The 27,693-nt window shown below is 43.5% G+C and overlaps 1 protein-coding gene across 4 annotated transcripts; it reads right to left on the bottom strand.

The window, feature by feature from the left end:
- Window positions 1-3,775: 3,775 nt before the first annotated feature.
- asb8 (ankyrin repeat and SOCS box containing 8) lies at window positions 3,776-27,594 on the bottom strand. Of its 4 annotated transcripts, XM_080469753.1 has the most exons (14): window positions 27,336-27,436; window positions 26,180-26,354; window positions 25,979-26,083; window positions 15,363-15,434; window positions 11,513-11,609; window positions 11,203-11,315; window positions 10,705-10,869; window positions 10,477-10,625; window positions 9,864-9,957; window positions 9,640-9,759; window positions 8,333-8,482; window positions 7,903-8,091; window positions 6,798-6,903; window positions 3,776-4,837 (listed from the first exon to the last, which is right to left on the bottom strand). In XM_080469753.1, the coding sequence occupies exons 2-14, from the start codon at window positions 26,306-26,308 to the stop codon at window positions 4,605-4,607; spliced, it is 1,722 nt and encodes a 573-aa protein (XP_080325879.1). In that variant the 5' UTR covers window positions 26,309-26,354; window positions 27,336-27,436; the 3' UTR covers window positions 3,776-4,604. The 4 variants fall into 4 exon arrangements, with proteins under 4 accessions (XP_080325879.1, XP_080325876.1, XP_080325878.1 ...); XM_080469750.1 differs by lacking the exons at window positions 25,979-26,083; window positions 26,180-26,354; window positions 27,336-27,436 and adding an exon at window positions 21,312-21,343; XM_080469752.1 differs by lacking the exons at window positions 3,776-4,837; window positions 6,798-6,903; window positions 7,903-8,091; ... (6 more) ...; window positions 11,513-11,609; window positions 15,363-15,434 and adding exons at window positions 23,361-25,159; window positions 26,437-26,626 and having other exon boundaries at window positions 27,336-27,434.
- Window positions 27,595-27,693: the final 99 nt, after the last annotated feature.

Genomic DNA, 27,693 nt, shown 5'->3' with positions numbered 1-27,693 from the left:
AATGGGGGAAAACTCACCAACAGCAACCAGCGGGTCACGTGACCGCCGTCAGCTCCGCCGCATCCGAGGCGCTGTGACCCAGACGCCGCTGCGCCCCCTGCCGGCCGTCTGGGGGAAGTGCGGGTGCACGGAGTACACACACACTCAGTCACGTTAAAAATCCTAACTGTAATAAATAAAAGTATCTATGAAGTTTAACAATTTTATATCTAGTTGTCCATCGCACAACCAATATTTTTCAGTTCCTTTTTTGTATGCACGGTATCTGCCGCATTATCTTGAGCACTTTTTATTTCTTTTTTTTTTATTTAATCTTTATTTTACCAGACAAACCTCGTTGAGATTAAAAAAAACTATTTTTAGGGTGTCCAGACCAAGCAATACATTGAAGTTTCAGACAAAACAGGCAGATAAAACACCTAAGAAAAATGTACATACGTCAAAAAAATATGCAAATTTGCTAAAAAAAATTAAAAAATAGTTAAATAAGTAAAGCCCACAAACTTTTGTTGTCTATATTGCTGCACAGATTTTATTTATATTGCTACATTTTTATTCTATAATTCCTTTTGTCTGTGTAAACTGCTGGTCATGGGAAACAGATTTCATTTACGTGTGAATGCATGAAAGTGACAAATACAGAGACCACTGACGTTGCTGTCGTTGAAAAGTATTTTTGATCACTCAAGAATCAAGATCTTTATTTGTCACAAACACAATTGTAAACTATTCATTGTAACAGTGAACTGTAACTAGCACCTACGTTTCTGTCTCCAACCTTTACGCCAAAGAGGTCAGAGTGATTCATAAAATACAAATAAAAACATGACAAACTGATCTGTAAATGTCATAACCTTGGATTTTATTGACAACAGAACACAGCCATCATATCAGATAAAAAGCCATTTATTTTACTGGTTTTGCAGATCGCAAAAAAGTATAATCCCACTTTGAATTAGGTGAAAGCTGCAGATCTCAAAAACAAAACAGGCATCAAAGTACTGGAAAAATAACTTGTGCTACCTAACAAAGAAATATATGTTTTGAAAAAAAGGGTAATTGTGAGAATGAGGAAAACACGTCAGAAAATAAAATCCCTCGGGTGTAAAAACAGACATAAATATGCAAATATGAGTAGAATAATTTTAGAAAAAGTTGTTTTCCTCCTCTGCGGCCATGGTCCGAATTGTCTAATACCATTCAGATTGTAAAATTGTTTTCACAAAGCCGAAGGTTAAAGGTCTTCAGAACCACCGCATTAAAAACTGGAAACCACACCATTAACTTCCAGGAGTCACTGCCTGTGAACACAAGTTAGAGCTGTATCATGCCATGTGTCATGATCCAGAAGTCATCTTTTCTGGAATAAAAGGCGTTAAAAGGAAAAATATTCTGCGGTGAGATAAAATCCAAATTCTCTCTTAAAAAAAAAAAAAAAGGTAAATTCGGGCCTGTTCCTGGTTTTCTGAGAAATGTCACTGACATCAAATTCAAAATGAGTTCGTAAATCTCATCAGTCTGATCCTGTGTTCCGAGGACTAACTTGTTTTGTCCGCAAAGTTTATACATGAATGGATGTGTTTAAAAAAAAAAACAACTAAAATAAAACTCACTTTTACCTTCTAGTGAAAAACACCCTGTAACTGTAATAAAAATAAATATACCCCACCAGCCTGCTCACTCTACAATTAAAGGCCACTTATAAAAAGTTATGATCCTGTTTTCCCTAAGACGGACGTTGTCCTGCAATAAAAAAAAAAAAACAGCTTCAAAAGCAAACTGAATTTAACAGCATAATTGCAGGCTGCCCTCACTTTCCGCATTTCCAGAATTCCAAGAGTTCGGCATCTAAACCGAGGAGTGACGGATGTCTGTGGAACGCCGACGCTCCTCGAATCACGTCTAAAATCAGGAAGCAAATATGATCCCGAACACGTTTTCAAGATGTCGAGGTAAATACAGACAGAAGAGCACCTCGGTCATTACAATGTAGTTTCTTTAATTAAAACTGCAGCACTTGTAAGTGTTCATGGTATTCCACTTGGACATGCATGGAAAAGTAAATATATTCGTATAGTACAGATATGTACAATATAAGGAAAAACTTCTGAAAACATCAATTCAACAATGGGAGTGTGAAAAAAATAATAATAATCCACTAATACACAAAGAGCAACTTTCACATTGTTGAAGTGTTTTTTTGTTGTTTTTTTATTAGGTGTGGTTTTTTTTATGTAATTGCTCATTTTCACGGCTTTTAATGGTGAATATTGTCATTTGACCAAATTCAAAAAAAAGAAATAAAATAAGTTAGACAAGGAAAGTCGAAACACGTCATATGGAAAGAAATTTCTGTTTAAAATTGCTACCCAAAAAAAAAAAAAAAAAAAAAAATCTTTTTGTTAAGTGAATTAGTCTCTATACTCATCAGTACGATCAGATGCGTAACAACAAACAAACAAACAAAGAGGTTGTAAGAAGACGGGAAACGACAGAAGAGGCGCAGATGATACGACTTACACACACGCAAAAAAAAAAAAAAACGAACGCTAAATATAGTTTGAATCTTCCTTTCGTATGAACAATCGTCTATAAGGGACTGCCGGCCGGATATAGCGCCAGCGTGGAGGATTTACAAAAAAAAAATAAAAAATGCCGGGTTCACCGCAGGGGACTGTGGGATAACAGGTTCAGTCAAAGGCTTTAAAGTTGCTGAGCATATTCCCATCCAGGTATACAGTACACAGAGAAGAAAACCATTAGTTTAAAAAAAACAAAAAAAAAAAACAATTTAAAATAATAAATTTAAAATGAACAGAAATATAAAGCGACAATAAACTTGCATTACTTTAGTGCATAAAGACACGTCCTCATGTTGGTCGGACTGATATCCTGTTGGTGAACGGTCACAGAGCGACAGAAGTCAAAACGCTTGTTTACATACGAATATCCACGCATTTATTAAAAAAACAGCCACATAATGTGTTTGTTGTTTTCCTTTCTGCCCTTTACAGCTTTCAGCAGTGACGATGTATTTTCTTTGTCTCTCCAGCAGGTGACAGACAAGAACCGCATCAATCTACCAAACTCTTCTATAGAAATCCTTCTTAAGGCTGCCGTCACTGAATCAAGAGTGTTTCACTCATGGCCTAATCTGCGCGTGTCGACACGAGGGGATCAGAGGCACCGGTGTGATCTTAAGGCGAATACGATCCGACGCCGGGCGCCAGTGGCGAGGGTAGGCGACGAAACCAAAGACGTGTGTCAATGAATGCGCGAAAGTAACAAGTCAGCCTGTTCACTTCCTGTCCCACGACGAGTACCAGAGGGGTCTTTGGAGATCAATAAACCTGTTTCTTAAGTCGTTATGGCTTGGTTTAGGTTTGGTAAAGAGCAAAGAGATGGGGTGGGGGGGGGGGGGGGGGGGGGGGGGGGGGGGGTCGTCGCACTTCCAACGAGCAGCAAGGATGTGCAACCATCCTGAGAAGTGTGAAAGTAACAGTTACAGTAAGTCCAGGGCCCGAAGCAGACCAACACTGTCAGGAGGAAGAGTTTCATATTAGTAAGGAAATCTACTTGATAGACCAATAAAACAATTCAACTGATTGTTTGGTTTTTTTGTTGGGGGGTGAGGGGGTGGGGGGGGGGGGGGGGGGGGGGGGGTAAATTCCCTTCAGTTGATTAAAAGAAACCGCTAAAAACAAACAGATTTGAATTCGCAACCCAAACATACTTCCAATCTAAATCTCAGAGGATGTGCCAATTAGTTACAAAAAAACATATATATATGTATGTGTATCATATATATATATATATATATATATATAGCTGCACATTCTGTGTCAACGACATAACACCCTATTAGAAAAAAAAAAAAAGTCACATGCTATCAATCTAGCTAATAATGCATCAGATCAGGAGTAGGCAAACTGCGATGTTCTGATGTACATAAATATACAATCACACACAGTTTAATACAGTTTACCATGAAGGGGCGTGCGTGAGGTAAGGTATCTGGGTCCGTGTTCTCATCACTCGCTAGAAGGTCTCGGTGATTCACTGATTTCTAGACGCCTACTGCATCTTTGGAGCCGCGGGTGTGTGTGTGTGTGTGTGTGTGTGTGTGTGTGTGTGTGTGTGTGTGTGTGTGTGTGTGTGTGTGTGTGTAGCCGCTCAAGGCACTTTTCCCTGCTGAAACCCTGCGTGTCGTTATGCTCTGCGATTTGATCGACATCTGTGTTGGAAAGGTGAAGTTGTGGAGTTGGAGGTGGCAGTACACTTGATGTAGTCCTACAGTCCAGTAAGAGTTGAAGGTAGGAAGAGATGAGCAAGGAGGAGGCACAGTGGGGGTACATGGAGGGGGCGAGGGGGGATATTGGAGTCCAGCCCCTGTAGTCTATGGCAAGGTGAACAGGAAGCTCTCAAAAGTCTCAGTCCATTCCCAGAAGGCTGCTGCTGAGCTCCAGGCCACAGCATGACGGCTCCACGGGGGAGGGGGGAGCGAAAATCAGACTTGAAGATTGAGGAGGCGGCAGGTGGGAGCCTCCCCCCCCCCGCCTCCTCCCGTGGGAGGAGCCAAGTCTGGGCCACGGCGGCAACGCTCATCATCTGCCAGCGGATTGGGACTGTGCAGCCATGATGATGTGAGAGGATCCGCTCTCCGCCCTCTGCTGCTGGCCCATCCCCGCCAGCACCGACATGGCCATGGCCTCGGCCGCCGCCCTGGAGCTCAGGCCGTTGTGCCCCGCCGAGGGGCTGGGCGCCAGGGAGCTGTGCTGAATCACCTGGGCGGGGGAACCTGTCGGCTCCGAGACGTCTTTCATGCTCTCCTCTGCAGCTACAAGCAAAGGAAAACAAAACAAACACGCATTTTGTTATTTCAAGTTTTTAACTTTTAACCTGGAAGGAAATCTGGTACTTTCCGTACCGCGGCGCTCCGAGCGTTCGGTCAGCTAATGGAGCTTTTTTTTTTTTTTTTTTCCCACACATGAAAGGTGTGATGAATGAACGCTGAGGGATGATGGCGAAGGCAGTGCCAAACTCCACGTGTGACAGAAGTCCTGTGAGAAGTTCAATCCAGCTCACGAGCTTCAAACATCGTCCAGCTTTCCTCGGCTTCACTTAGGCCTCGTTAACATCTCAAGCGAAAACACATCGTGTTTGTGTTTTTAAATCACTGAAAACTAAGTAGTTTTTTTTGGCCACTAGTAGGTGCTGGTTCTTTTTTTTTTGTAATGAAAACAACACACACGCAGCAGAGAGCGATACATTATAAACATTAACAACGGCGGCACGCCAACATTCTAGTGGACAGGCGAGCAAGTTGGATTGTTATTACAGTGACCGTCAACTATACTCTTACTGGCCCTCTACTGAGCATGTGCAGAACAGCTATTTATCACACCTGTGTTGTGCATGCACAGCAGTAGTGTTTCTCCCGTTTCCAATGGAAAAGGAGTCGTGATCAAAAAGTGAATAGGGTGTGATGGGGGGCAGTTAACCCTTTCATTGTGTTGCGGGACATTTTGACCCTTACTGTGTAAATCCCCACGAAACAGTCAAATAAACAGGTTGAACAACTTAATTTTAGATTACATAAACATTTAGAAAAGATACGTACAATACATTTTAGATTCCAACACTATGTTTAAGTTCAGTGCATGTCTGAATCTATATATAAATATTAAAAAAGAAAGAAAGGGAAATGTCAATGACTGTACAATACAACTCAAGTACTATGCCTGTCAACATTTCAAAATAAAATCAACAGTGTAAAAAAAGAAAAGAAAAAGAAAACGTGTCAGCGTGGCCTTACGCAGTGCATGCTGTTTAACAGAGAAACATGGAAATTAAGTTGCACTGAGTGAAACTCATGACTCAGCAGGTTTGAGATCAGTTGGAGGGAGCCAGTGCTGGATCCGATCACAAGTGACACGATGGCACAAGATGGATTCTTTAGAGGATCTGTTGCAGTAAGAAACCTCGGGAAAATCAACTTTATTGAAAAAAATATATAATTTGTTAATTTTTTGAGTGTGAGAATACTCGTGGCAGAAATAAAGGTGTTAATTGTACTGAGGCCAAAACACTCAAGTGTGTGTTCAGAGTCTGTGGTGCGTCAAATGGAGCAGAATAAAGTGACTTTTTCAGGAATTCTCCCAAAATTCTTCCAACTCATTGGAAATATAATGGGAAATGAAAACTCTGATTAGTCGGTGAATGTGTCTTTATGTGAATTATCAACCTTTCAATCTGTTTCCCCGGGTAATACAATTAAAATGCATCATGAAAACGCCTCTGTCGCATTAGATCGGCTCTATCGGAACGAAGTTCTGATCAGTGTTAACACGGTTATGATGTGTGATCAGAACACTTCGATCAGTGGTGCAAGTCCGTTATGTTTTTGAGCAAGTAAACACAGCCAGTGATTTCATCAAAGTGAAAACGACTCGCCACAGCCTAAATTATAACTTTCTACTTAACTTGAGCCTTAAGACGCACCAGCGCTTCCCTCGGATGCATTTTCTGGCTCCTCTCTGCGCTGCTGCCGTTACACATGTCTGACCTTCCACTGGTGAACTCGCCACGTGTGTCGAGCCCACAAATGTCAAGAGACCAGACGCGTGCCGCTCGCTGCCGACTAAAGCTCTGCTGCAGGTCTGTTCGGTCGGCTGTGTGGCCAGGAGGTGGGGCTTTGTTTTCACGGTCTATTCACATGTACGCTACAAATATGAGCCTGAACGGGGTTTTTCATTCGCCTCGAAACAAGCGATAAAACACGACGGTGCGAGGCTCACCTAAGTAGGCAGTCTTCTTTTGTAGGGTGGTGACAGGACAGTCCTTGTGGGCCAGCAGCAGCTGCTTCAAATGAGCCACTTCGTTTCTCAACAGCGAGACTTCATTCTGACAAGAGTGGAAAATCAACAACACTTGATCACCAATGACAGGCAAACCATCAAATATTGTTACTCCAGATCTCGTTTTCCGTTCTTCACGATGACTAATTTCCTCTTTTGCCTTCAGCCACTAATTCATTGCACATTGCAGGGGGACGGTGGTTGAGGCTTACAAAGGATTAGAGAGTTTTTAATATTATGCCTTTTTGTGGCATAACCAGAGACGGTGGTGACGTTAGAGAAGCGAGTTCAGAGGTTAAAATACGGTAATCAGGTGACAACCGTGTTCCCCTGAGCAAGACCTTTGACCCCCCCCCCCCCCAGAAGCTCGCTGGCCGCTGTACTGGAGTCCACTGCACCGAACACGTCCTTTGAATGCAGAGAAATCCTTTCACACTTTAGAATGTTAAGTTTAAATTGTGTTGTGGTTCGAGGAATAATTTTCTTGTGTAAATAAGTTTTGAAAAAGTCTGTGATTTTGCTAAATGTTTCACAATTAGTCACCGAAAACTACAACCTCAACATAAAGTCAATTTTAATGATAATTTCTTGTGCAAAATGCAGTGAAATGTCTCAAAAAGCTCCTATATCTGCTGCATTCTGTAGCCTTTTGCATCCATGTCTTATTTTTATTTTTATTTTTCCACAAACTCACCCTGACAGCCTGAGGCCAACTTGTGTCTCAGTGCTTTGTTGTGTTCGCCACTCTTAAAAAAACTGTGTTATTGATCTGCATGGGGATGCATACGTAACAAAGGTTTGCGTGCAGTTTTCAAATCTAATTTACTTTTTAATGGTTTTTTAATGTCTGAAATGATCACATTTGTTCAGTGGTTAAAAAAAAAAAAAAAGTCATGAGAATGAAGATGCAGAAAAAAACCCCAGTTTTGACGCCTCCAACTTTTTCCTTCTTTAACTCCACCTTTCAATCTTCCTCAAGAGTCACGTGTGCCCAGCCGGTGTCACCGGGTAGACCCGCCCGCCCGCCCACTCCCGGCCCACTCACCGACAGCGAGACGTTCAAAGAGCAGAGCTCCTCGGCCTTCTTCTCCAGGGAGCAAACCCACAGCTTGCGTTTCTGCCTGCAGCGTGACGCCGCCGCCCGGTTCCTCTCCAGGAAGCGCTGCCTTCGCTCATCTGGGTCGTCGTCTGCCGTCCGCCGCCGCCGCCCACCCGTAGGCTGCGCCGGCGATACCTGGAGGGGGAGGAGAGAGGAGAGGGCAGGAGGGGACAGACACGATGGGTAAGTGGAGACAGTGGAAGAAAGACAAGAAAGAAAAAGGGAAGTATGAGTCAGAGTTGGATTATTTTAGCCGGCACATATCATAAGTCACCAACGCGCCACACTGAATCAACTCAACCACTTTATATTTTACGTATTAAAACTTCCTGTTCATGTCTTAAACCATTCGGAGTGAGCTGAACAGATTGAGTACCTGAGGTTGTGCAGGTGACGGAGCGTCTGGATGCTGGACCAGCAGCTGGCTCTGCTCGGCCCTCTGAGGCACCATGGGGCTGCTGCCCATGGCCATGATGCCCAGGCCGTGTCCCGACGGGCTCTGTTGGGACAGCGCCGCCTTCAAACGCTATGTAAGGCCGACGAAATGAGAAACAGTGAGAAGCCCAGAAATCAGGACATACAACCCAAACTAAAAGTAGTGAGTGCAGCAATGTGCATCAGTGCAGAACAGATTGAATCAGAGTGAGACTCAATAGCAAAAGTGCGAGCTCCACGCTAAACCCATTAACTTCTTCAGTGAGAAAACAACTTATGATGGTAAAGATCGTAAAGCTGGGATGGGCAACGGTCATCATTGTGAGGGATTTACAATTTAGCCCTTCACTACTGAAGGGCTAAATTGTGACAAGAGTACAAGGGTTTATGAGAATTACAGGGTTAAGGTCATCAAAAAGACAAATCATATCACCTCTAATTTCAACCAACATGCATATGCTTGATTACCTTTAAATAAACTGAATAATGCAGCAATCTGGACTAATTTTAATTGATTCCTTGTTAAAATGTGCTTAAAATGACCTTCATCCTCTCATTACCTGTGAAATTAATGTAAAGTCTGGGGGTGGGGGCTTCATGTGGCCTCTTATCTGTCTCAAAGCATGGAGACGATCACACGTATGTAGTTGTGTGAATATAACAAGGCGTCATCGCTGCGGAGATCTACAGGTCCACGTTCACTTGAGAGTCGTGTCTGGATCTTTTCAACCTGAGTTCAGGTCTGGAGGCTTCACCGGTTCCAGGAACAGATGACGTTACACAATAATGGTTTTACTGTGTGCCAGGAGGAGCATGATTCTGTGTCTTCTGACGATGATCAGTCGGTACAGAAGCAATCATGTGTGTTCTTGTAAGGAGAGAAAAAAAATCTACACACTATCGAAGCCCCTCCCTTACAATCTCATGATAGCAGCTATTGTCCATCTAAGACTGTTAAGAGTAAATGCTGACATCAATTTACACATTTCAAAACCACGAACAAAGACCACAATAAGCTGCATCCGAGCGAAGTCTGCACTATGGGCTCTTTGTGTATAACTCACTGTGTGCGGTTTGCAGTTTCATAAATTTAGAACAAATTGAGCTGTAACGGTTAAATAAACAAGTAACTGCAGGAAGAAGTCATATGATGAGCCAACTCGGCAAGCAGAGGGAAGGCTAAAGGGGCCAGATGGAGACAAAAAGAACAGATAAAACATAAAAATAGCGAGCTAATCTAGTGCTGACCATCTTGGCCTCTGAGTGGATGCTGTAGCCGGAGGGGGAGTTCGAGCCGCTGCTGCTGCCTCCCAGAGGAGGACCAGGGATCCCAGGAATGTTGGGTACCATGCACATGGGTCGGGCCAGCTGCAGTCACATAGAAGATACGCAGATACACACAGGCTTAAACACAACCAACTCCATAGCTGTGGAGTTGGATTAAAACAGTGGCGGACTGTTGTGTGTCTTACGTTGATGACCGAAGGCATCTGCACGGGACCGGGGAGCACTGGCACCGCCTGCCCGGAGGGGAGCATCATCATGGGGTAATGGCTGGTTGGTGAACTGAACAAAAGACAGTGGAGGATCAATAAATACAGGAGATTCAGTCTTGTTTGCTTGAATGAATAAATATACACACAGTTTTATTAAAACTAGTGCTGTCAAACAATTAAAATTTGTCAGATTAATCACATAGTTGCTGTGATTAATAAGGATTAAATATCGATCACCTAACGTGTTTATTGAACACCTTTACAAGTTCATGTTAACAAAAAAGCTTCTCTCTTTTTCAAAACAAACATTTGTCCACGTTAATGCGCTCCTGTTACTCCTTCAACCAGCTACTGAGACAAACTAACTTGTCCGAGAAGAGACGCGTCACTCGGGTCTTTCTCTTTATTTACTAAAATAATTCAGCGAAAACTATTTCTGAAAACATTTGAGGACGATAAACAAGCTGTGCCGTTGCTGAATCAGTCCTTGTTTTGTCATTTTGGTTCCACTGCAAGCAGTTTATGGCAGGATTCTACTTGAAGGCAGTTTAAGAGGTTAAAGATTTCAGCAGAACTCAGTGAAACTTACCCTAAAGTACGATTTGAAGGCGGTGCTTGTGTGATGACCGAGGTGGGAGACGGCATCGTGGGCTGAAGTGCATCGAAACCCAAATGTAGTGGGAGGGAACCTGGACGCACGATAGTCGGAGTCGGAGCCGAATTCCTGGGTGGCGTGTCCTGCGAGATTGGCGATGTGTTTAGGGTCATTAAAATAGTTCATATACTGCATATTATGTTGATTCCGGTCGTGTCCTACCTTTACTTTCACTAACGGCTCTATGTTGCTGTCCGACTCCTCGGAGTCAGAGTCGAAGCTGTCGGCCGACGACGAGTCCACCTCTACGGGTGCCTCCTCTTTCACCTTCACGTCCGACGGCGTCTGCAAAGTCATGTCTAACGCCACAGAGTTGGCTGCAGGGTGCTGAGATCAGAGAGATAAAGACAATATGTTCACGCCACTAACAGATTAGAGAAGCGGATCTTGGTCACAGTAAGTACATCAGTTCACAAAACGGCATTCAAAGTGCAACACGATGTCCAACCAATGTGAAAGAAATGATCTTGAAACATGAGGTGGTAGCTGAACCTGTGAAACGCGACTTATTCATAAAGAGCAGGAATTTGCAACATTCATTATTGATGATTCCAGTACTTGTGGTAAGAGGAAAACAAAAAAGGAAGTAAAAAGGAGTTCCTCACAACTTGGGGGTGGTTTAATGAAACTTTCTTGAGTTTCTCAAACAGCTTTTCTTACTGAGTTCTTGGCCCTCTTTTCATCCTCGTCCTGTTCGAAGGAGCTGGCCAGCTCATTAAAGAGACCGACCTCCTCGCAGTTCTTCAGGAAACGAGTGGGAGTAGGTGTCTGGTCTGGGGAAGAAAAAAAAAAAAAAGGCAGTGAGCAGAAACGACTATTTGAAGTAACGCCGTCACACCCGATTCACACGTAGCGTTGAATTTAGAGTCACAGTCTCATGTCTCGTGTGGGAACACACTGATGGTGAGGGAGGACGGAAAGCTTCAGGACAGGACGCTGGGAGACGACGTCTTACAACTCGAAACAGTACCTGCAATGATAACAGAGTCGGTTCTGGCTGGTCCCAACTTCAGCGTCATCTCATGCTTGTGTTTGTGCACTGCCAGGTGGTCCTCGTTGGTAAACCTCTGCACAAGCGAACATAAAGGAAAAGATAAAAACATCACATGAATAAGCCTTCAGGTTATTGTAACTGTGTCCTGGTGACCCGAAGAGGCAGCCTATATTACCTTGACCCAGATATCAGATTGCGGTAATCACAGGCAGATAATCTCTTGAAGATGTAGCCCAACGCATGCAGACTATAGAGTAACGATTGTTGGAGCGCCACAAAGGAAGCAGTATGTGAGGCGTCTGAACACTCCTGTATCGGTCCAGTACAGCCACAAGGAAATGGGCTCAAATATCGGCACACCAACCATATATTTAAAAAAAAGAAGAGCGAGAAAGAACTCGGGATCATATGGACGAGTTTTGTAATGACTGACATGTCGTCACAGCACAGAATCCATTCGCCTCCGACGTTCAGAGTTCCTGACTTAAGAGTGACTGGATGGTAGCATCAAGTTTATCACAACAAGTCAGTTAAAATGATTTTACCTCAATTCTTTTGGAGTATAAAATAATAAAAGTATGCTGCATTTCTTCCAGGAGAACAGCTTAACTCCATGTGTGCCGTTACACAGTATAAACGAGTAACTAGCCGTGGTACCGTGGACCTTAAGTCATCGGAATAATCCGATGAGAATTATATCGTGTAAACACAAGTCTGATTCGACCGACCCCATCCAAATGAAGTTGTGATTCAATCAGTGGAGGAGTGAGAGACTGTCCGTTCTCAGATTAGAGTCCATGTAAACATGAAAACAGCGGGTCAGAAAGGAGGTTTGTGAACATGTTGTAACGTCACCGCATGAAAAATGACGACAGCGAAGCTCGAACTGGTTGATGGCGGAGAAAACACCGTCCGGACCCTGAACACGGAGAAAGTCTCTGCTGTGTTGCAGTTTCAGAAGAAACACAACAAGCGTGATTATTCAACCTGCATTCATTTTTCAAGAAAACGTAGTTGTGGGATCAAGTTTGCAGCGTAAATCACAGTGCAAACCATTATGGGATTGATCCTCCGAATAAAAGGGATTTATTCTTAATCTATTCAGTGATCATGTAAACAGGAAAATCTGAACTCTCAAATTAAATCCGGCTGACTGAAGAGTGAGCATTTAAATGTATTTAAAATAAAACTTGTACGTGCTGTCAAAACATTAAAACGTGTTTATGCCAACATCTTGAAAACAAGGAAGTTCCGGCACACAGAGTTGAGCGCGGACCTCCATCCTCCCAGACGCGGGGCTCATCTTTTGAGAAGTGGCGAGGTGATTCACTCGAGAGACGAGGGAGGAATAATCCTGGCTCCGGGACCGGCCCGATCGCCATTCGACTGCAGCCTATTTTAAGGGCGCCGCGTTGCAGTTGCGAGTTCAGTCGTGAGAGTGAAGTGGAAACACAGTCAAGTGTCGGGGCGTTCTTATTTTTAGCCGTACCAGGCAGCATCACCAATACAACCACACGTCTCATCTGTCCCTCTGCCCTGGACGGGGCGGCTTGCTCTTGTGGAGGAAACTATCTCCAACTAATCTTCCCATATGAGATAATGACGGCTAGGATTACGCCTCTCTACGCAATAAATACCGTCCGTCCCATGATGGGGGGGCTGCTGCTGTTGTTGTTGTTAACTTGGTTGGAGGAAAACCCAGAGCAACGCCAGGCGTCAGTCATCCTCGTTCTATTGTGGGCATGATTCAGACTTTCCTGGTACACAACTGTTGACGGCAACAAGGAGCCGTAAAGCGCCATTTCAGCGCATTTATGTAAATGTACACGATTAAAGATTTGAGGTGATATTACCGTGTCTGGGATTAAAGCCTAAACTCTATACCGTGTCGGGGGGGGGGGGGGGGGGGGGGGGGGGGGACGGGACAACACATTTCAGTGCGGGTTCCACATATGGTGAATTCAAATAAAAATGTGCCGTAATAACCTTTAAATTTAATCATTATAGTTTTTCTTTGTTGTGGCGCAGAGTATACGTTATGAAAATGTCAATACTTTCACAAAAACATACTGAAAATTACAAAACTTTCAACAAAAATCTAATTTTAATCAACTTTCTGGTGCAAAATACGTTGACATTTCCCCCCCGAAACAAACATTATGGGTGTTCTTACAACATGACTTTGAGGCTAATGGTAGTTTTACAAGCTTTCATGGCAGCGTCACTGGTTTCTCAGCTCAGGTCTCAGTGTTGTGTTGGCTGCTCTTAAGAAATATGCAAAATTTTTTTTAATTAAAAATAGAAAAAATAAATAAATGTTCTCGCTGAACTTTTTGCTATTTGTTTTCTGCTTTGGCCAGATTGGAGCCTCTTGCAGGCCGGTTTTGGCCCACGGGCCTTATGTTTGACATTCCCTGGTCTAGAATTTAAACCAGTTTTTGTATTTTTTATTTATTTTTTTGCAGGTCTGGGTTCGGGGGTCATGACAAAGATGTATTAAAAACACATGACTGTTTCATCTTTCTGTAATCAGCTGGAAAATACAGACGTTTTACCAACTTCTGCCAGACTTAGATTTGAAATGTTCAGCAGCTGGCACATCGACAGCAATACAACCTCTGCTTTAATGTAAAAACAAAAACAAAAAACGTAACAAACCTGCACCTTCTATCAGTGCGCTGAAGTAGTATGATTGTGTAATTTCTATTAAAAAAAAACAAAAAAGAATGTATGTATTGGTTTGCTCAATTCAAAGAGTAAATTACTGGTGTATAGAATGAGCTTTAAAGAGAGTAAATACCAAAATGTAGTTTTCACAGGATCCTACTGTAGAATTATGAGCAAGTTTTTACAGACGAACCTGTTAGCCAAACATCTCGCACCACACTACAATCCCAGAGCTGTTTATACAACAGTTTGCCTCTCAAACAGAGCTGAGCAGAGCGCACAGCTGCAGACCCGCACAGTCATCCCATCGGCCTGAAAACCTTCCTCCTGTTGCTCCAAGTCTCTCTGAATTAATAACGACATCCACAAAACGAAACATGTTTTGGGTCTTTACATCACAGAAACATGGCACAGAAAAGAAGAGGCCCTTAAGCATCCATAATAAATCGTTCTTTTTTTAATATTTATCCTACATGCATGTTTAACTGCTTTAACACGACTGCTGCTCCGACCACACGCACAGCAGGAGGACGCCTTCTGAATCCTTAATGTTTCACGGCTAAATGAGCACAAACATCACACCCAAAATTGAGAAAGAGTTGAATAATCATCGATCCCAGCACATGCTTTTTTTTTTTTTTTTCATGAAATAACTTTATCCCTATGATATGGAGCCAAACCCCTGATGATCCACCATGTAACTGGCATGTGAGAACACTATTGGCACTCAGCTGAGTCACTGCCGCGGCTCAAACCTGTGTCTGCAGGCGCTACAAGTCAGCAGTGGCAGGTTGAAACAATAACTGCGCTCTGATTACTCACCGGAGCTTCCAGTGAGTCACTGCTGAAGGAGACGAGCGCCGTCTCACAAGACGGCGTGGTCGTCAGGAGCGTTTATCGCTGTGATGTTCACTATCAGGTGTTGCATAAATCAGGGCCGCTACATTGACGCTGGCTTGAGTTCCGCTGTACATTTAAAATTAACCCGTGCTCACATTGAGCACAGCGTCCTTGTACTTTTGTTTCAATGGGGTTTTTTTTTTTTTAGGAAGTGGAATACTTTGTAAGTAGTCGCGGTGAACATCTGGAGTGCAAACACTGTCACACACCTAAACACGAGAGAGAGAGCGAGAGAGAGCGAGAGAGAGAGAGGTCTTACCTGTCCGCAGCCGGGAGCGTTGCACACAAAAGGTCGGTCGTCCCCCATTTTTGCAAAGAGCTTGCAATGTAACTGCGGGAGAAGAGAGGAGGAGAACATTGCTGCAGCGTTTCTCGATTTCGTGAACGGGGCAAATCCTGAAAATAACAACACAGGGATGCTGTGGCTTGTAGTCTTCAGTCTGAGCAGGAAGCCGAACGCTATTTTAAAAATAACCCTGGCGAGGAGGAAAACACGCACAGAGGCAGCGAGAAGAAGTTTCCCTGGTGATACTTCCTTCACACAGGGGGGCTCCAGGCCGGCCAATGAGGAGCTGCTTACAGGAGAGCGCGGCGGTTCACACAAAGACGTCTCGCTCTCCCGTCTCCCTGTGTCTCGTTTCCAGTCCCTCCCTTCTCTCATTACCACTCCCTCTGCTCACCTCTCCGGCACCTTGCAACCTTTCCCCTTCTTGTCCCCCCTCGTCCAGTGTCTCCTGCTCTCCTCTCTTTCGGTCAAGTTCACTTTCTAACAACTCTGACGTGAATCCGGAGAACAAACACATTTAGACTGACCTCAGAGTGTACCTTACCTTCTCTCGGTTCACTTTTTCTCTCGGTTCACTTTTTCTCTCAGCATGGAGACACAGTCGACTCACTTCAGGTCTCATAACACAAATCATCACATGAATGCCAGTAAGGGTTTGACACTTTCAGTATGAGAACTGGTGCTTTCATAGAATAACGTTAATGAAGGGTGTGTGACATTGTCTCTCAGGCTCAGCTCTTCAACCGTTATCTGACTCTGATATAACAGCCGAATAAGTTCACAAAATGCCACCAATTTACTATTATTATTATATTTGGAAGGCAAGAATTATTTCTACCTCACATATATATTTATAATGAGCTGTTGTTGTCTAAAGTTTATGCCAGGACACTCTTTATGGAGCACCAGAGGCTTTTCCTACTCCGATGTTGTCAAGTCGGCCATTGTGATTCACTTCCTACACTCGAGAACAGACCTGGGAACCTGCCTGCTGCTCTTTTTACGACTTCACAGTAATGTTTTGATAAATTGGAAGATGGAGGTCTGCAGCAAAAGTTTGGAATCAAATGAGATCGTTTTAGAGTGAAAACGACAAAAAACCTTTGTTGTTTTGGGCGTCCGTTTACACGACAACGGCGCTCGGACAACTTTCTGGAAACCCTCTGGCTCCGGCTCTGTTTTTTTGATGGTTTTCATCTCATGCAAGATGAAATTCATCTTCCTCTTCAATCCACTAAGTGGCTCTTTGTTGACTTTCTGCAGCTGCACGTTATTTTCTGTAGTCTTTTGTCTTCACGTTGTGACTAAGCCACTTCTGTTTTCTATTATTTGTTTCACACGTGCACGGATGTAAAAGAACAAAGCACATCAGATAAAGGGGTACACATGCAGCCAGATACTGTAAGTACCGGGGGAGAAATGTAATCTCATTATCACTTGAATAATCTACAGAAATGGGATAATAATCATATTTTCAAATGTGCATGTAAACAGGCTCATTGTATTTTGCAGCGTGATTCAAGTATAATCTTCCTAATTGCTTCTTCTGATGCACTGTTTGTGGGACGACAAAAATAGGAACACTGCAAAAACCAAGGAAAATAACAGCACCGCGATCTGGAAAAGTGAATTCCCTTGAAACACTCAAAATTATTCAACACAACCCCCCAAAAAAAACCATTTCTTTCCTTTGCAGAAAATGCTACTGTCAATACATGCGCATGCTTCCAAGAAGACACCAGACGAAGCAAACCTGTTCAATAAGCGACCAAACTCCATACCTACCTCTAAAAAAAAAAAAAAGTGCAGTCCTGCTGCACAGCTGAACAGGCCTCACAGTGGGAAATCTAGAAAAATGACTCATTAAAGTTCAATCAGGGAATGGACATTAATGTTTCAACACTCCCAGCTGGCCCAAACTGCTGTCTGGCAGCTATTACACAACATTATCCCACTGACAGTACAGCAACTACAAAGATCCATCAAGGACTTTGTGATGTATACAACTACAAACGACTACGTGAACAAAAGCCTCTGTTACATAAGTATATACTTTATTAAATACGGTTCCTCGCACAAATCCACACCATTGTGAGCAGAAATGTATGTCATATGACATTTATTATTTACCAGTCCTTCATATTCTTTCATTCAGCTCTCAAACTTTAGCTTTAAAAGCTCCTGATTGACCGTGGCAGTCCCTGTACTTTCTGCTGTTTATCTTGAATGTACAACTCGACTAATCATGTTTAATCATGTTGATGCTGCTCTAAAAGCTTAAAACATGCACTTCTTCCACGAGCTGGAAAGCAATGTGAATTAAAAATGTTAATTACTGCAATATTACCGAGGCACTGACCACAGTAACCTCCGTAGTACCGACTACATGGGTTCAGAATGTCGTCTAAGATTATTGAGTGGGACAGATTATTCATTATTTTGGCGAGGCATAAATGTCTGAAAGTTTTCCCAATGTTGAAGTCAGTACATTTTCCTCCATCTCTCCTCTGCTGAGGACAGCTGCCCCTGAGCCAACACATGATTACTGAAGCATTGCGCTGGAATACGACGCTCTCCCATGACGCTGAGCCTGAAACGGGCCCCGACTATTGCGTCTCTCAGCACCGCGTCCTAATGGAGGAAAGGAATCTGCATTACATTTGCAGGGGAAAGTAACAGATCAGAGAATCCACAAAGCAGAGCAATCAGATCTTTTTCTTTCTTTTCTTTTTTTTTTTTTAAATGCAGACCTCCCATGCTCTGGAGAAAGGCAACAAGTCGGTGTAAGGTTCCTTGCAAAGTGCTACCAATCCACTGAGTGTATTTGGACAGAGACGTGTCTGCAAACGAGATCCTCCATCGAGCTCGTTATACCGAGGGTGTGGACCGAGTGGGGAAACGGACACATCTGGCGTGAGGAGTGGGAACACATTTCTGGGGTTTACATCTCACTTAAGACATGCTAGACATTAACTTGGCAGGCTGGCACCTTCGTGAAATGTGGGGTTTGATATTTTGTTTTTTGTGGAAAGTCCACAATAAATTTGTGATGACAGGGTTGGAAAATTTCATTTGTGTCCATAGCTTTACCTAAACCAATATCCTAACCCGATTTAAACAGATGTGTTAAAAGCTCCTCCTCAGAAACTATCGCTTGACTCTGTGGTCAAACATTTCATCCTGTTCAAAAGCTGCAGCTTAATCATTAATCTTATGCAAGATTCATCTGTATACGCAGTGAAATTGAGCCGGTAATTCACAGTTTGGATTGTCGGATAAAAGTGAGGGTGTGAGACTGTGAGGGTTTTACTGCACACTGTAAAACGTCTCTTTCATGCACACAATAAATACATCAGCCTGCTGAATCAATCCTGATAAACATCATTCATATTCAAAGCAAGGCCTTGATAAATTTTGTTTTCCCTCCAAGGTGACATAGAAACACTCAAAGTGGACTAATTCCTGTTCCTCTCATTGAGCCGGAGCCAAAGTCCCACCGTTAACTTGGATTTCTCCGACTCAGCAGGTGTAGGGGAACAAGTCCCGGCTATAATCAGCCACAGCCGTCCAGTGTTTGATGCAGCCTGCTAGGAAACTGACTAAACAAACTGTATTAATAGCTCTCACTGCAGCCCTGACTGTGGAATCTGAGGCTTATATTGCCAGAGGGTATGGGAGACCCCACAAAAAGAAAAAAGAAGCGAAGGAGGGGTCGGGGAGAGAGAGAGAGAGAGAGAGAGAGAGAGAGAGAGAGAGAGAGTGAAATAGAGAAATAGAGATAGAAACAAACAAAATAAGAAACACCATGAACGGTCGGCAAGTTAAATAATACCGGATTACAGGTGAGCTATTGAGACCTGAGATCTAGGTTGTGGACGGGTGTGTGCAACAGCCAATTTATGTAAGCAAAGTGAACACAAGATTTAGCAAACGGAACAAATGAAATCCTATATCCACGTCTGCATAACAAACAAGGCCGAAAAGCTAAAACCAAGCCGAGCCAGCAGATAATGCGGGACAATGCAGGATGCACCCCGGGCGATTTTCTAAAATTAAATCAGAAACACTGTGCGCACTGGAGACATGGTGGGCAACTTTAACAAGCCTCGAGGTCCATCGGAGACAAATTCAAAAGAAGGAGGAGATCATGGTTGAAGACCAGGGCGGCCTACGGTGTGCTTCCACTTCATTCAGGGCCCGTTTACACGACAATGGTGCTCGGAGTCACTGAAAACGCAACTTTGCGAAAACACTCCGACTCCGTCATTGTGCGAAGGGGCCAAAACTTTCTGGAATCACTTGGACTCCTTCCTGCGTAAACGGAAGAAACACTGCGAGTGCACATGTGTAGAAAAGACTTGTGCACGTGTGAGTAAATGGACAATAACAACTATGTTTCCCTCCACAGTGTCATGACTCCCAGACCATAATTCTCCTGAGCCTTGGTAGCTTTATTGTGGAGAATCACCCGAAATACCAATCCAACTTCGCCATTCATCCACACGAGTGTCCGCGTACTCACCGTTGTTAATGTCTTTATCTTATTATTCTCTGCATGTGTGTGTGGTTTCATGACACCACCCGCTACGTCGTTTTCAAGACGTGGCCTTGTAAACATGAAACTTTTCTGAAACGAAAACGCAAAAACAATGTGTTTTCAACGGGGGCTTCTACTTAACTCCACTGGCATTATAAATCATATCATGAAGTAACGAAGCAGTAATAAACTAAAGGTTTTCATGCATGAGGTTAGATGCATTTCGTAAACTTCAGTTCACTGCAGATGACTTTTACGTTGCATGCAGCTTCGCATGTGTGTCACTGCTCAGATGGACTGGGTCAGGCTGTTGGGACACAACATGCTGCAGTTTCGTTTTTTTTTCCTGGTGTAACGCTTCACTGTGTGATGGAATGAATACAACTCTGCCAAAAACATGACCTACATTCCTAATGAAGGTGTTGACATGCATGGGGATCCGGATCGTGGGGTGTTCAGCAGTTCACATTGCAATAGTATGGATGTCATTATGACTTGGGACATTGACTTCTTTTGAGGATCTACTTGCAAAAAAAAAAAAAGAAAAGAAAAGAAAAAAACCTCTCTTAACAACAACTTGTCGAAAACACATTTAGGCTGGGAATCAAGCATGTAAAAAAAAAAGGGAAGAAAAGAAAAGAGGGGTCGGTGTGAAAGTTAATTCCCACAGAAAAACTTTAGTTCCTTCTTCCAGACAACGCTGGCTGGCTCGCAGAGGTTTGTCTTTTTTAGCCTCCATTACCTCCAGCCGGAGCCCGGCCTTTTCCCGTAACAAGACCGCCTATCCTCCTCGGCCATTGGCTGCAAAGCACGTCAGTCATCTCCAGCTACAGCCTGCACAGCTCCGGACCCTGTCAGTAACTCCAGCGGAGTGGATCTCATTGGCCAAAACAAAACACCCCGAAATCAACTTCTTTTTTTTTCTTTTTTTTTTTTTTCTTGCCTGCATGTAAAACTAATGGCTAGCCGCGGTGGCTAACGTTAACAACAGGCCGAGCGCACGCTCGCAAAGTGGCCAATAACAGTGTTATTAACGCGGTCTGACGTGACAACAGACACGCTACAACCGCCGTGGAGTCACCCCCCGGGGTGGAGGAGCGTGTTTTATCAGGTATCCGACAGTGAAACAGACAGAAAAAGAAAAAAAAAAGAGAGTGGAATAAAAGCCAGCAGTTAGTTGGTTTAGCGGAGTGACACTTGGGAGTGCAAACCGAGGCTCGGGGTCCGAATGAAGCTTTCAAACAGTTTGACAATCAAGCAGGCGCCAAGTTGCGACACGCGGAAACGCCGAGACGGGACCGGACGAGACCCGCTGTGTGTGAGTGGCGGCGTGGACGACGGGCGTGTGGTGAATTTAAAGGTTATTAAAGTGTTTACAAACTCACCCTTGCGCCCCGCTCCGTGGCTCCCCTCTCCGCTCCGCTCCGCTCTCTTGGAATTTGACACTCCCCTCGAGATCAGGATCTCGCGGGAACTCCGGAGATCTCGCGAGAGGATGTTGCTCGGCCATGTGGTTTAAAACAGGTTTTTCGCAAATTTCACAGTTGATATATTTTGTTTATTTAAACAGCATCTCTCTTACAGGTTTTAATGACGCAGATCAATTACAAACACTATCAACTCAGCATCTCTCTCATAACAGTGCATTGATCAATAGCAATATTCAGTTGCTGCACAGTGGGACAGTGGTTTGACAGGTCATGGGTTCAAATATTGGCCAGGCCTTTCTGTGTGGAGTTTGCATGTTCTCCCCAGGTGTGTGTGTAGGTTTAATTCCACAGTCCAAAAATATGCATGTGAAGTTAACTTAAAAGGGCCATATTATGCAGAATTCCCTTTTTAATGGTTTTCCAACAGTATTATGCGTCTCCACACCTGGGAATGACAGCCCAGAAGTGAAGAAAGTCTGTCATCTCTTTGCCTGGCTTGTTTACATTTTCTTAAAAAGTGTGTCGCTCCATTGAGCCAATCAGAACTCAATCCCTATATAGTGTCATCGGGGGTATACCAATCAAGGTAGGCCCCCCCTTTAACCCTCCCACAATTAGGCAGCTCTGCTCTGGCACATGGCACCATGAGAGGAAGTACTTCCTCCTCTTCCCAAGATGGACATTTGTGGGCGGAGCCAGTCCCGCTCGCACAGACACAGCAGATTCTGAATGCAGCTCCTATGATCCAATATTCAAAAAAAATTTAAATAATTTTTTTTTAATCATTTTGAAGTGTCTCCATCACAATTAAAATGAATTGAATTCTAAATTGAATAATTTTTACTTTTCAGTGCCTTGTTTATTTAATGTACTGAATTCTGGAAAACACCAATTATTTCATTTATGCATTTCAAAATAAAAACTCTGATTTAAAGGTCTGGATTTGATATTAAATAGCTCCTTCTATGACGGCAAATATATAAACACAATCTCTCTTTTTCATTGTTTTTACATCGTAGACAACATTTCTTTTGGGATTAGTGATCACGATTATTGACTCTGGACAGTAAAATACAATTGAATGCTTCACATAGTCAAACATTGCGACCAGTGGCATAGATGATGTAGATTAATATTAAAGTTTTTGTTAAAATAGTGTTATTAGTGATTAGTTTGACAATGTCAGCATAAAATCTGACATTGCTAAGAGGAAGAATCTGATGCATTTTGCTTCAAATGTACTGCCGGATATAACACAAGGTTATATAGGTGTACTATATTAATGTATGTTTTTTTGGCTAACATACTATACTTTCAGTTTAAGTGTTATATGTTTTATTTAATATCACACACTGCACAATGTGGAAATGATCTGTGTGAAATTTGCATGTTTTGCTGCATGTTTGTTTTTCCGTATGTGTGTTTTTATTACTTCAAGTATTTTTTGTTTGTAACTGATGAAATCCCCAATCAGTATCTCAGATAACATTGTGATCTTTCAAACAGGAAACAGTGAACATGCTATTTGGAGCCTGTTATAGGCAGAAATAAATGTATTTTAGAGACACAGCAAGGGGGACCCCCAATGGAACATTTGAGAATTGAACGTGCTAAAAATATGTTTACTATATTTTCTGTTGAAGTTAACGTGCTGCAAAGAATTTGAGAGAATATTTTTTTCCACATCCTCTTTCTTTTATTTTAAGTCAACTTTAATCAAATATTTTTTAAGGAAGGTTTCATCAGGAGCAGTCAAACTATTTCTTTTATTCAGTATTTTGAAATAACATGCATATAAATTCTCTCTGAATTGCCTGTATTGACTTTTTTTTTTTTTTTTTTAATGCATTTGTCCTGTGATGGACTCGTAACATATTTACTGGAACTGTGCATTCGCAAAGCAGAAGAGCAACTAAAAACAATTAATTATATCTGATTTTAGTTTTTTGATGCATTCATGGTTTTTCACCCATTTGCACTGTAAAAAGAGCAAATAAAGCCTGATAATGTCAACAATGTGAAAGTAAGATTTATTACATAGTTGATGTATGGTCTTGGTTAACAAAAAGGACTAAACAAAAAAAAATGAAAGCATGTACTTCAAAAAGAAAAACACAAGACATGTTCTCAAGAAATCAGCTGAATTTGTTTTCTTCTTTTTTTTTCCTTACACATCCGTAAAACAGGCAAACAAAAAACAAATCAAGCACGGAAATGGTCAGATTTGACTCAAACCACCTCATATTTTTACAAGTTTAGTGAATCTCTCGCGGACAAAACTTAAAACATCATGCCATTTCACACTTCTAACACTTAGACTTTAATATGAAGCCAAACACAACCTGCAAAATGTTGGACCAGTGAGCACCCTTGAAACCCGAAAAGGCTCCAAGTTAAGACTGGAAACATCGATAAGTATTAATAATAGCAATAATTATATATTTAAAAAAACAAAACAAAAAAAACAACAACTTTCTTCCTCCTTGGCAACAAGAACTGCACCTCACTTAAAAATACTGAAGCCCACACGATGATGTTTATCAGCGTCTCCGGAAAATTGAGGATTTGGGAAGTATCATGTCAAAAAAGAAAATATGTGAATCTAATTTTAATATCTAATCGACTATCTGTTGCTTCTATACAAATAGCTCTTCCACTTTGAGCTATTTTTAAACATTTGTGCCTCGACATTGCGTCAGGACGCATTTCCTTTGACAGAACGACTGAACAGCTTCGTACAACAGATGTTGTGACTCATTTATAAACACTGTTTTACTCTAATATAACCACTTAAACCCTCTGTGGCAAGCTAACAACACTTTGATATATAATTTAAAGACACATTAACTGTGAATAAAAACCAAATAATACGCATGAAGGGTGGCTGCCCTTTGTGGGCTGGATGATTCGTTTCATCTCCGCTCGCTCCTATGACGAAGACAAATCAAATCCGATTCTTTCCTTACTGAGGATTCATGCACTGCTGCAGACCGTCGTACAGAACAATCGTATCATTCTGTGCTGCAATTATGGCTCCTTCAGATGTTACGCAACCATTTAACAAAAAGACCATTTCCCCGCGTCTCTCTCGCGCTCCGAGACGCTCCTACAGCTGAATGTGGTGTGATGAGGCGTCTAATAATCAGAAAGTCTCAATGTTTTCACCGTCAGTCCCTCAGCAGAAGGTAGTCTTTGATGGTCTCAGGTAGAGGGAGCTCCTTCACGGCGGTGGGGAGGAACTGCACGCCGAGGCTCTGCCGCACGGCGCAGCGAGCCAGAGAGCGGAGCGTGGGAGCATGGGCCACCATGTTGGTCAGCCTCGCCAGCAGCTGGGGGTCTTTGCTCAGCTCCCTGGGGAGCGTGCCGTCGGCCCGGCGGATCTCGAACTTCCCCGCCGCTCGACACAGCAGATCCAGGCACTCCTCCTCCTGCTCGGTGCCCAGGCCTCGCGCCAGCAGGGCGACCAGCCGGGAGATGGGCGTCTGGCCCTTCAGGTTGGTCACGTGGACCTGGGCTCCATAGTCTAGCAGCACTTTGACGCTCTCCAGGTTGCCCTTCATGGCCGCCCAGCTCAGAGGCGTGTCGTTGTTGTAGTCCCGGGCGTTGGGGCAGGCGCCGCTCTCCAGCAGGGCCCGCACACACTCCGGGTTATCTTTGAAGGCGGCCCAGTGAAGGGGCGTGTCCTTGTTGCCGTCCAAGGCGTTTGGCAGGGCGCCGTACTCCAGCAGCAGCTCCACGCAGCTCTCGTCCTTCTCGGCTGCGTAGTGCAGCGCCGTGCGGTTGTAGCCGTCCAAGGCGTTCACCTGACGGAGAAACGTAGTACTGTGAGACGTTTACACCACCAGTACACTCCCACATCAAGGTTTGGTTTTTTTGACTGCCAATATCTTTTTTAACTGTTTTTGATGAGGAAAATCTGCACATTGAAACACAGATTTTGATGGAAAACAACAAACACGGTGGAGAAGCTTGTTGTTGTTGTCATGTTCATCTATCTAAAGCTTCATAAATCCAAAGTAAACAATCGCTGTTTGTTGGAGCAAATCAGTTTGACATTAAATGTTGATAGTAACGTCAATCATTCAGTGATGAGTTAACCCTCTGTTAACTGTAGATCTACTTATTTACATAAAGCAACAGCTGTAAATATTCTATTTAGGTTACATATTGTTTGTTAGTGATGGCGCCACAGATGTGAGAACCTCCAGGCCCTCATGCAGCATGCAGACAGCAAACTTCAGGCCATAATTACACTTTCAGCGACCAGAGCAAAACCACAGGGTGACTGGGAAGTGGACTCGGAGTGCACTTTATAAAGCCCATGTGCAAACTTTGGGGACACAGTAAAATCTGAAATCAATATTCTCACACTTTTTAAATCGGTTCAGCTCAAGGAAATATACTCTAAATTCAATAGTTACCCAACTATGAAAAAGATCATGTCCGTCACTGTGGTAAAAAAAATTTAATGTCCACTCACTGGGGTGGGTCCACATGTTGCTCAACATTTAGTGACAGAAGGAAGCGACCTAATGTAGATTAATGCTGTTGTGAGGAGACTAATCTTCTGGTATAATCTGAGAAAGAGCTCAGTGTGTGTGTTCTCGCCATGGATAACATACCTCTGCCCCCTTCTCCAGCAGCAGCTCCACACAGTCGGCGTCAGCGACCATGCAGGCACAGTGCAGCGGTTTGAGAGTGCCATGCATCCGGTTCACATCAGCTCCCTTATAGAGGCAGAACAGAATCAGACATTACTGATACCACAAGAAGACATCGCTTCGCATCAATTGTGGCTGGAAGACAGGCGGGGGGGTGTTTACCTTACGGATCAGATCCTCCACGTTGTCGTGCGGGAAAGAGCGAATGGCTGCGATGGTGCGGATGAGCCGCTCAGACAGGGAGTATTTAGTCTGAATGCTTTGCATGATGTACCACATAGTAGAGCTCATGTGTGACAGAGGACCATGGCACCCGGGCAGGTGACACGACGGCTCACTGGAAAGACATTCGTTAAGCAGTGGAAGTTGAAAACAAAGGAACAACTCACAACCTACACCGAACACGAATCTCTACCCACCATCTGTATGGCTGTCCTATCTTTTTCTTTTTTCTTTTTTTTATCCCATAACACCAGCTGGAAGAGAAGAAAGTCTCCACCTGAGTCTGATTCTGCAGGTTTCTTCCTGTTAAAAGAGTGTTTTTCCTTTCCACTGTCTCCCTCTACTTACTCACATAGAATTGTTGGGTTTTTCCTCTATAAATGAGGCCTGAAATGACAGTTGTTGGATTTGATGATATAGAAATAAAATTGAATTGGAAAAAAAAATGAGAAGAAATGTCTTGAAAAAGTACAGCAGCCACTGGGAGTAAGTTTCAATAAACAACTTGCTATGAAATGAAGCGAATCTAATAGCTTCTTGTGGAGCTGGAGCTATCAATTAATCAACCTATTGTTTTCTTAGTTGAACAGTTCGATTTTTTTTATGTGCAACATAACCGAAAATGGCTTGTGAAATGTCTCCCAGTAGAACTTTATCATAGGGTTGTAATCCAGAATCGAACGCTTGGGGTTGTTAGGCTGTTGCTTCTTAATTAAAGTCGGTCGGAACAACAGCAGGAAGCAGTAAATAATGTTTATTACAGTAAACTGACGCGGACCCTCGATGCGCTGCGATATATGATCCCGTCCGCGACGGAGGAAGACGACTTGAATGTGGATCTAGTTTGAGGGAGATCGGGTCAGATAATCGGAGAGGCCGGGGGGGCAGGAGCTGCCTTCACACGGGAAAAACGACGATCCGCGGATTCCGTCGGCCAGCCTTCGGTAGGCTAGCCGCGAGGCTAACGTTAGCATCGAGATGCGAGCGACAATCTAGACTCTTGAGCGCGAGACTACGAGATGTCAGCCGCTTCAAACACGTCCGCCACGTCGCCCGCGTCAAAAAAAACACCGACGGACGAGCGCTGATCACTCACCGTTTCGTGCTCCACGGTTTTTTTGGGTGTTTTTTTTCGAAGGTCTGTCGGCGGGTTGTCGACGGTAGCGGCTCCGCTCCGACATAAACACGGAACGTCACCGGCCGCGGCCACGCCCTCCGCCTCTCGAGCGCACGAAGGGGCGGCAGCGCGGGCGGGGTTAACCGCTTGCGAGTTGTTATCAACCGCTAACTTCTAGTAACTTGGTAAAATGTCGTGTGTGGGGTCTGGCACGAAGGCACGCCTCAACCGAGTGTCCCCAAATAGACACGTACGACGGCGGCGCGCGCGGGCCTGCGTACCGGGAATGCTTCAGAGTCCGTCAGGTCAAGCACCTTGAAGAGAAGGTTGTCCGTGG

The sequence above is a fragment of the Lipophrys pholis genome (genome assembly GCF_963383615.2).
Source record: "Lipophrys pholis genome assembly, chromosome: 8".
NCBI classification, from domain to species: domain Eukaryota; kingdom Metazoa; phylum Chordata; class Actinopteri; order Blenniiformes; family Blenniidae; genus Lipophrys; species Lipophrys pholis.
Note: the sequence above shows the minus strand (reverse complement) of the source record. Positions and strands in the feature narration are given on the sequence as shown.

Excerpts from the sequence above, each read along its gene's own strand:
- asb8 (XM_080469753.1), bottom strand. The coding sequence starts at position 26,308 with ATGAGCTCTACTATGTGGTACATCATGCAAAGCATTCAGACTAAATAC. Across the intron at positions 26,084-26,179 it reads TGGAGGATCTGATCCGTAAG|GGAGCTGATGTGAACCGGAT; the intron begins GTAAACACCCCC and ends TGCCTCTATAAG. Across the intron at positions 10,870-11,202 it reads AAAAGAGGGCCAAGAACTCA|CACCCTGCAGCCAACTCTGT; the intron begins GTAAGAAAAGCT and ends CTCTGATCTCAG.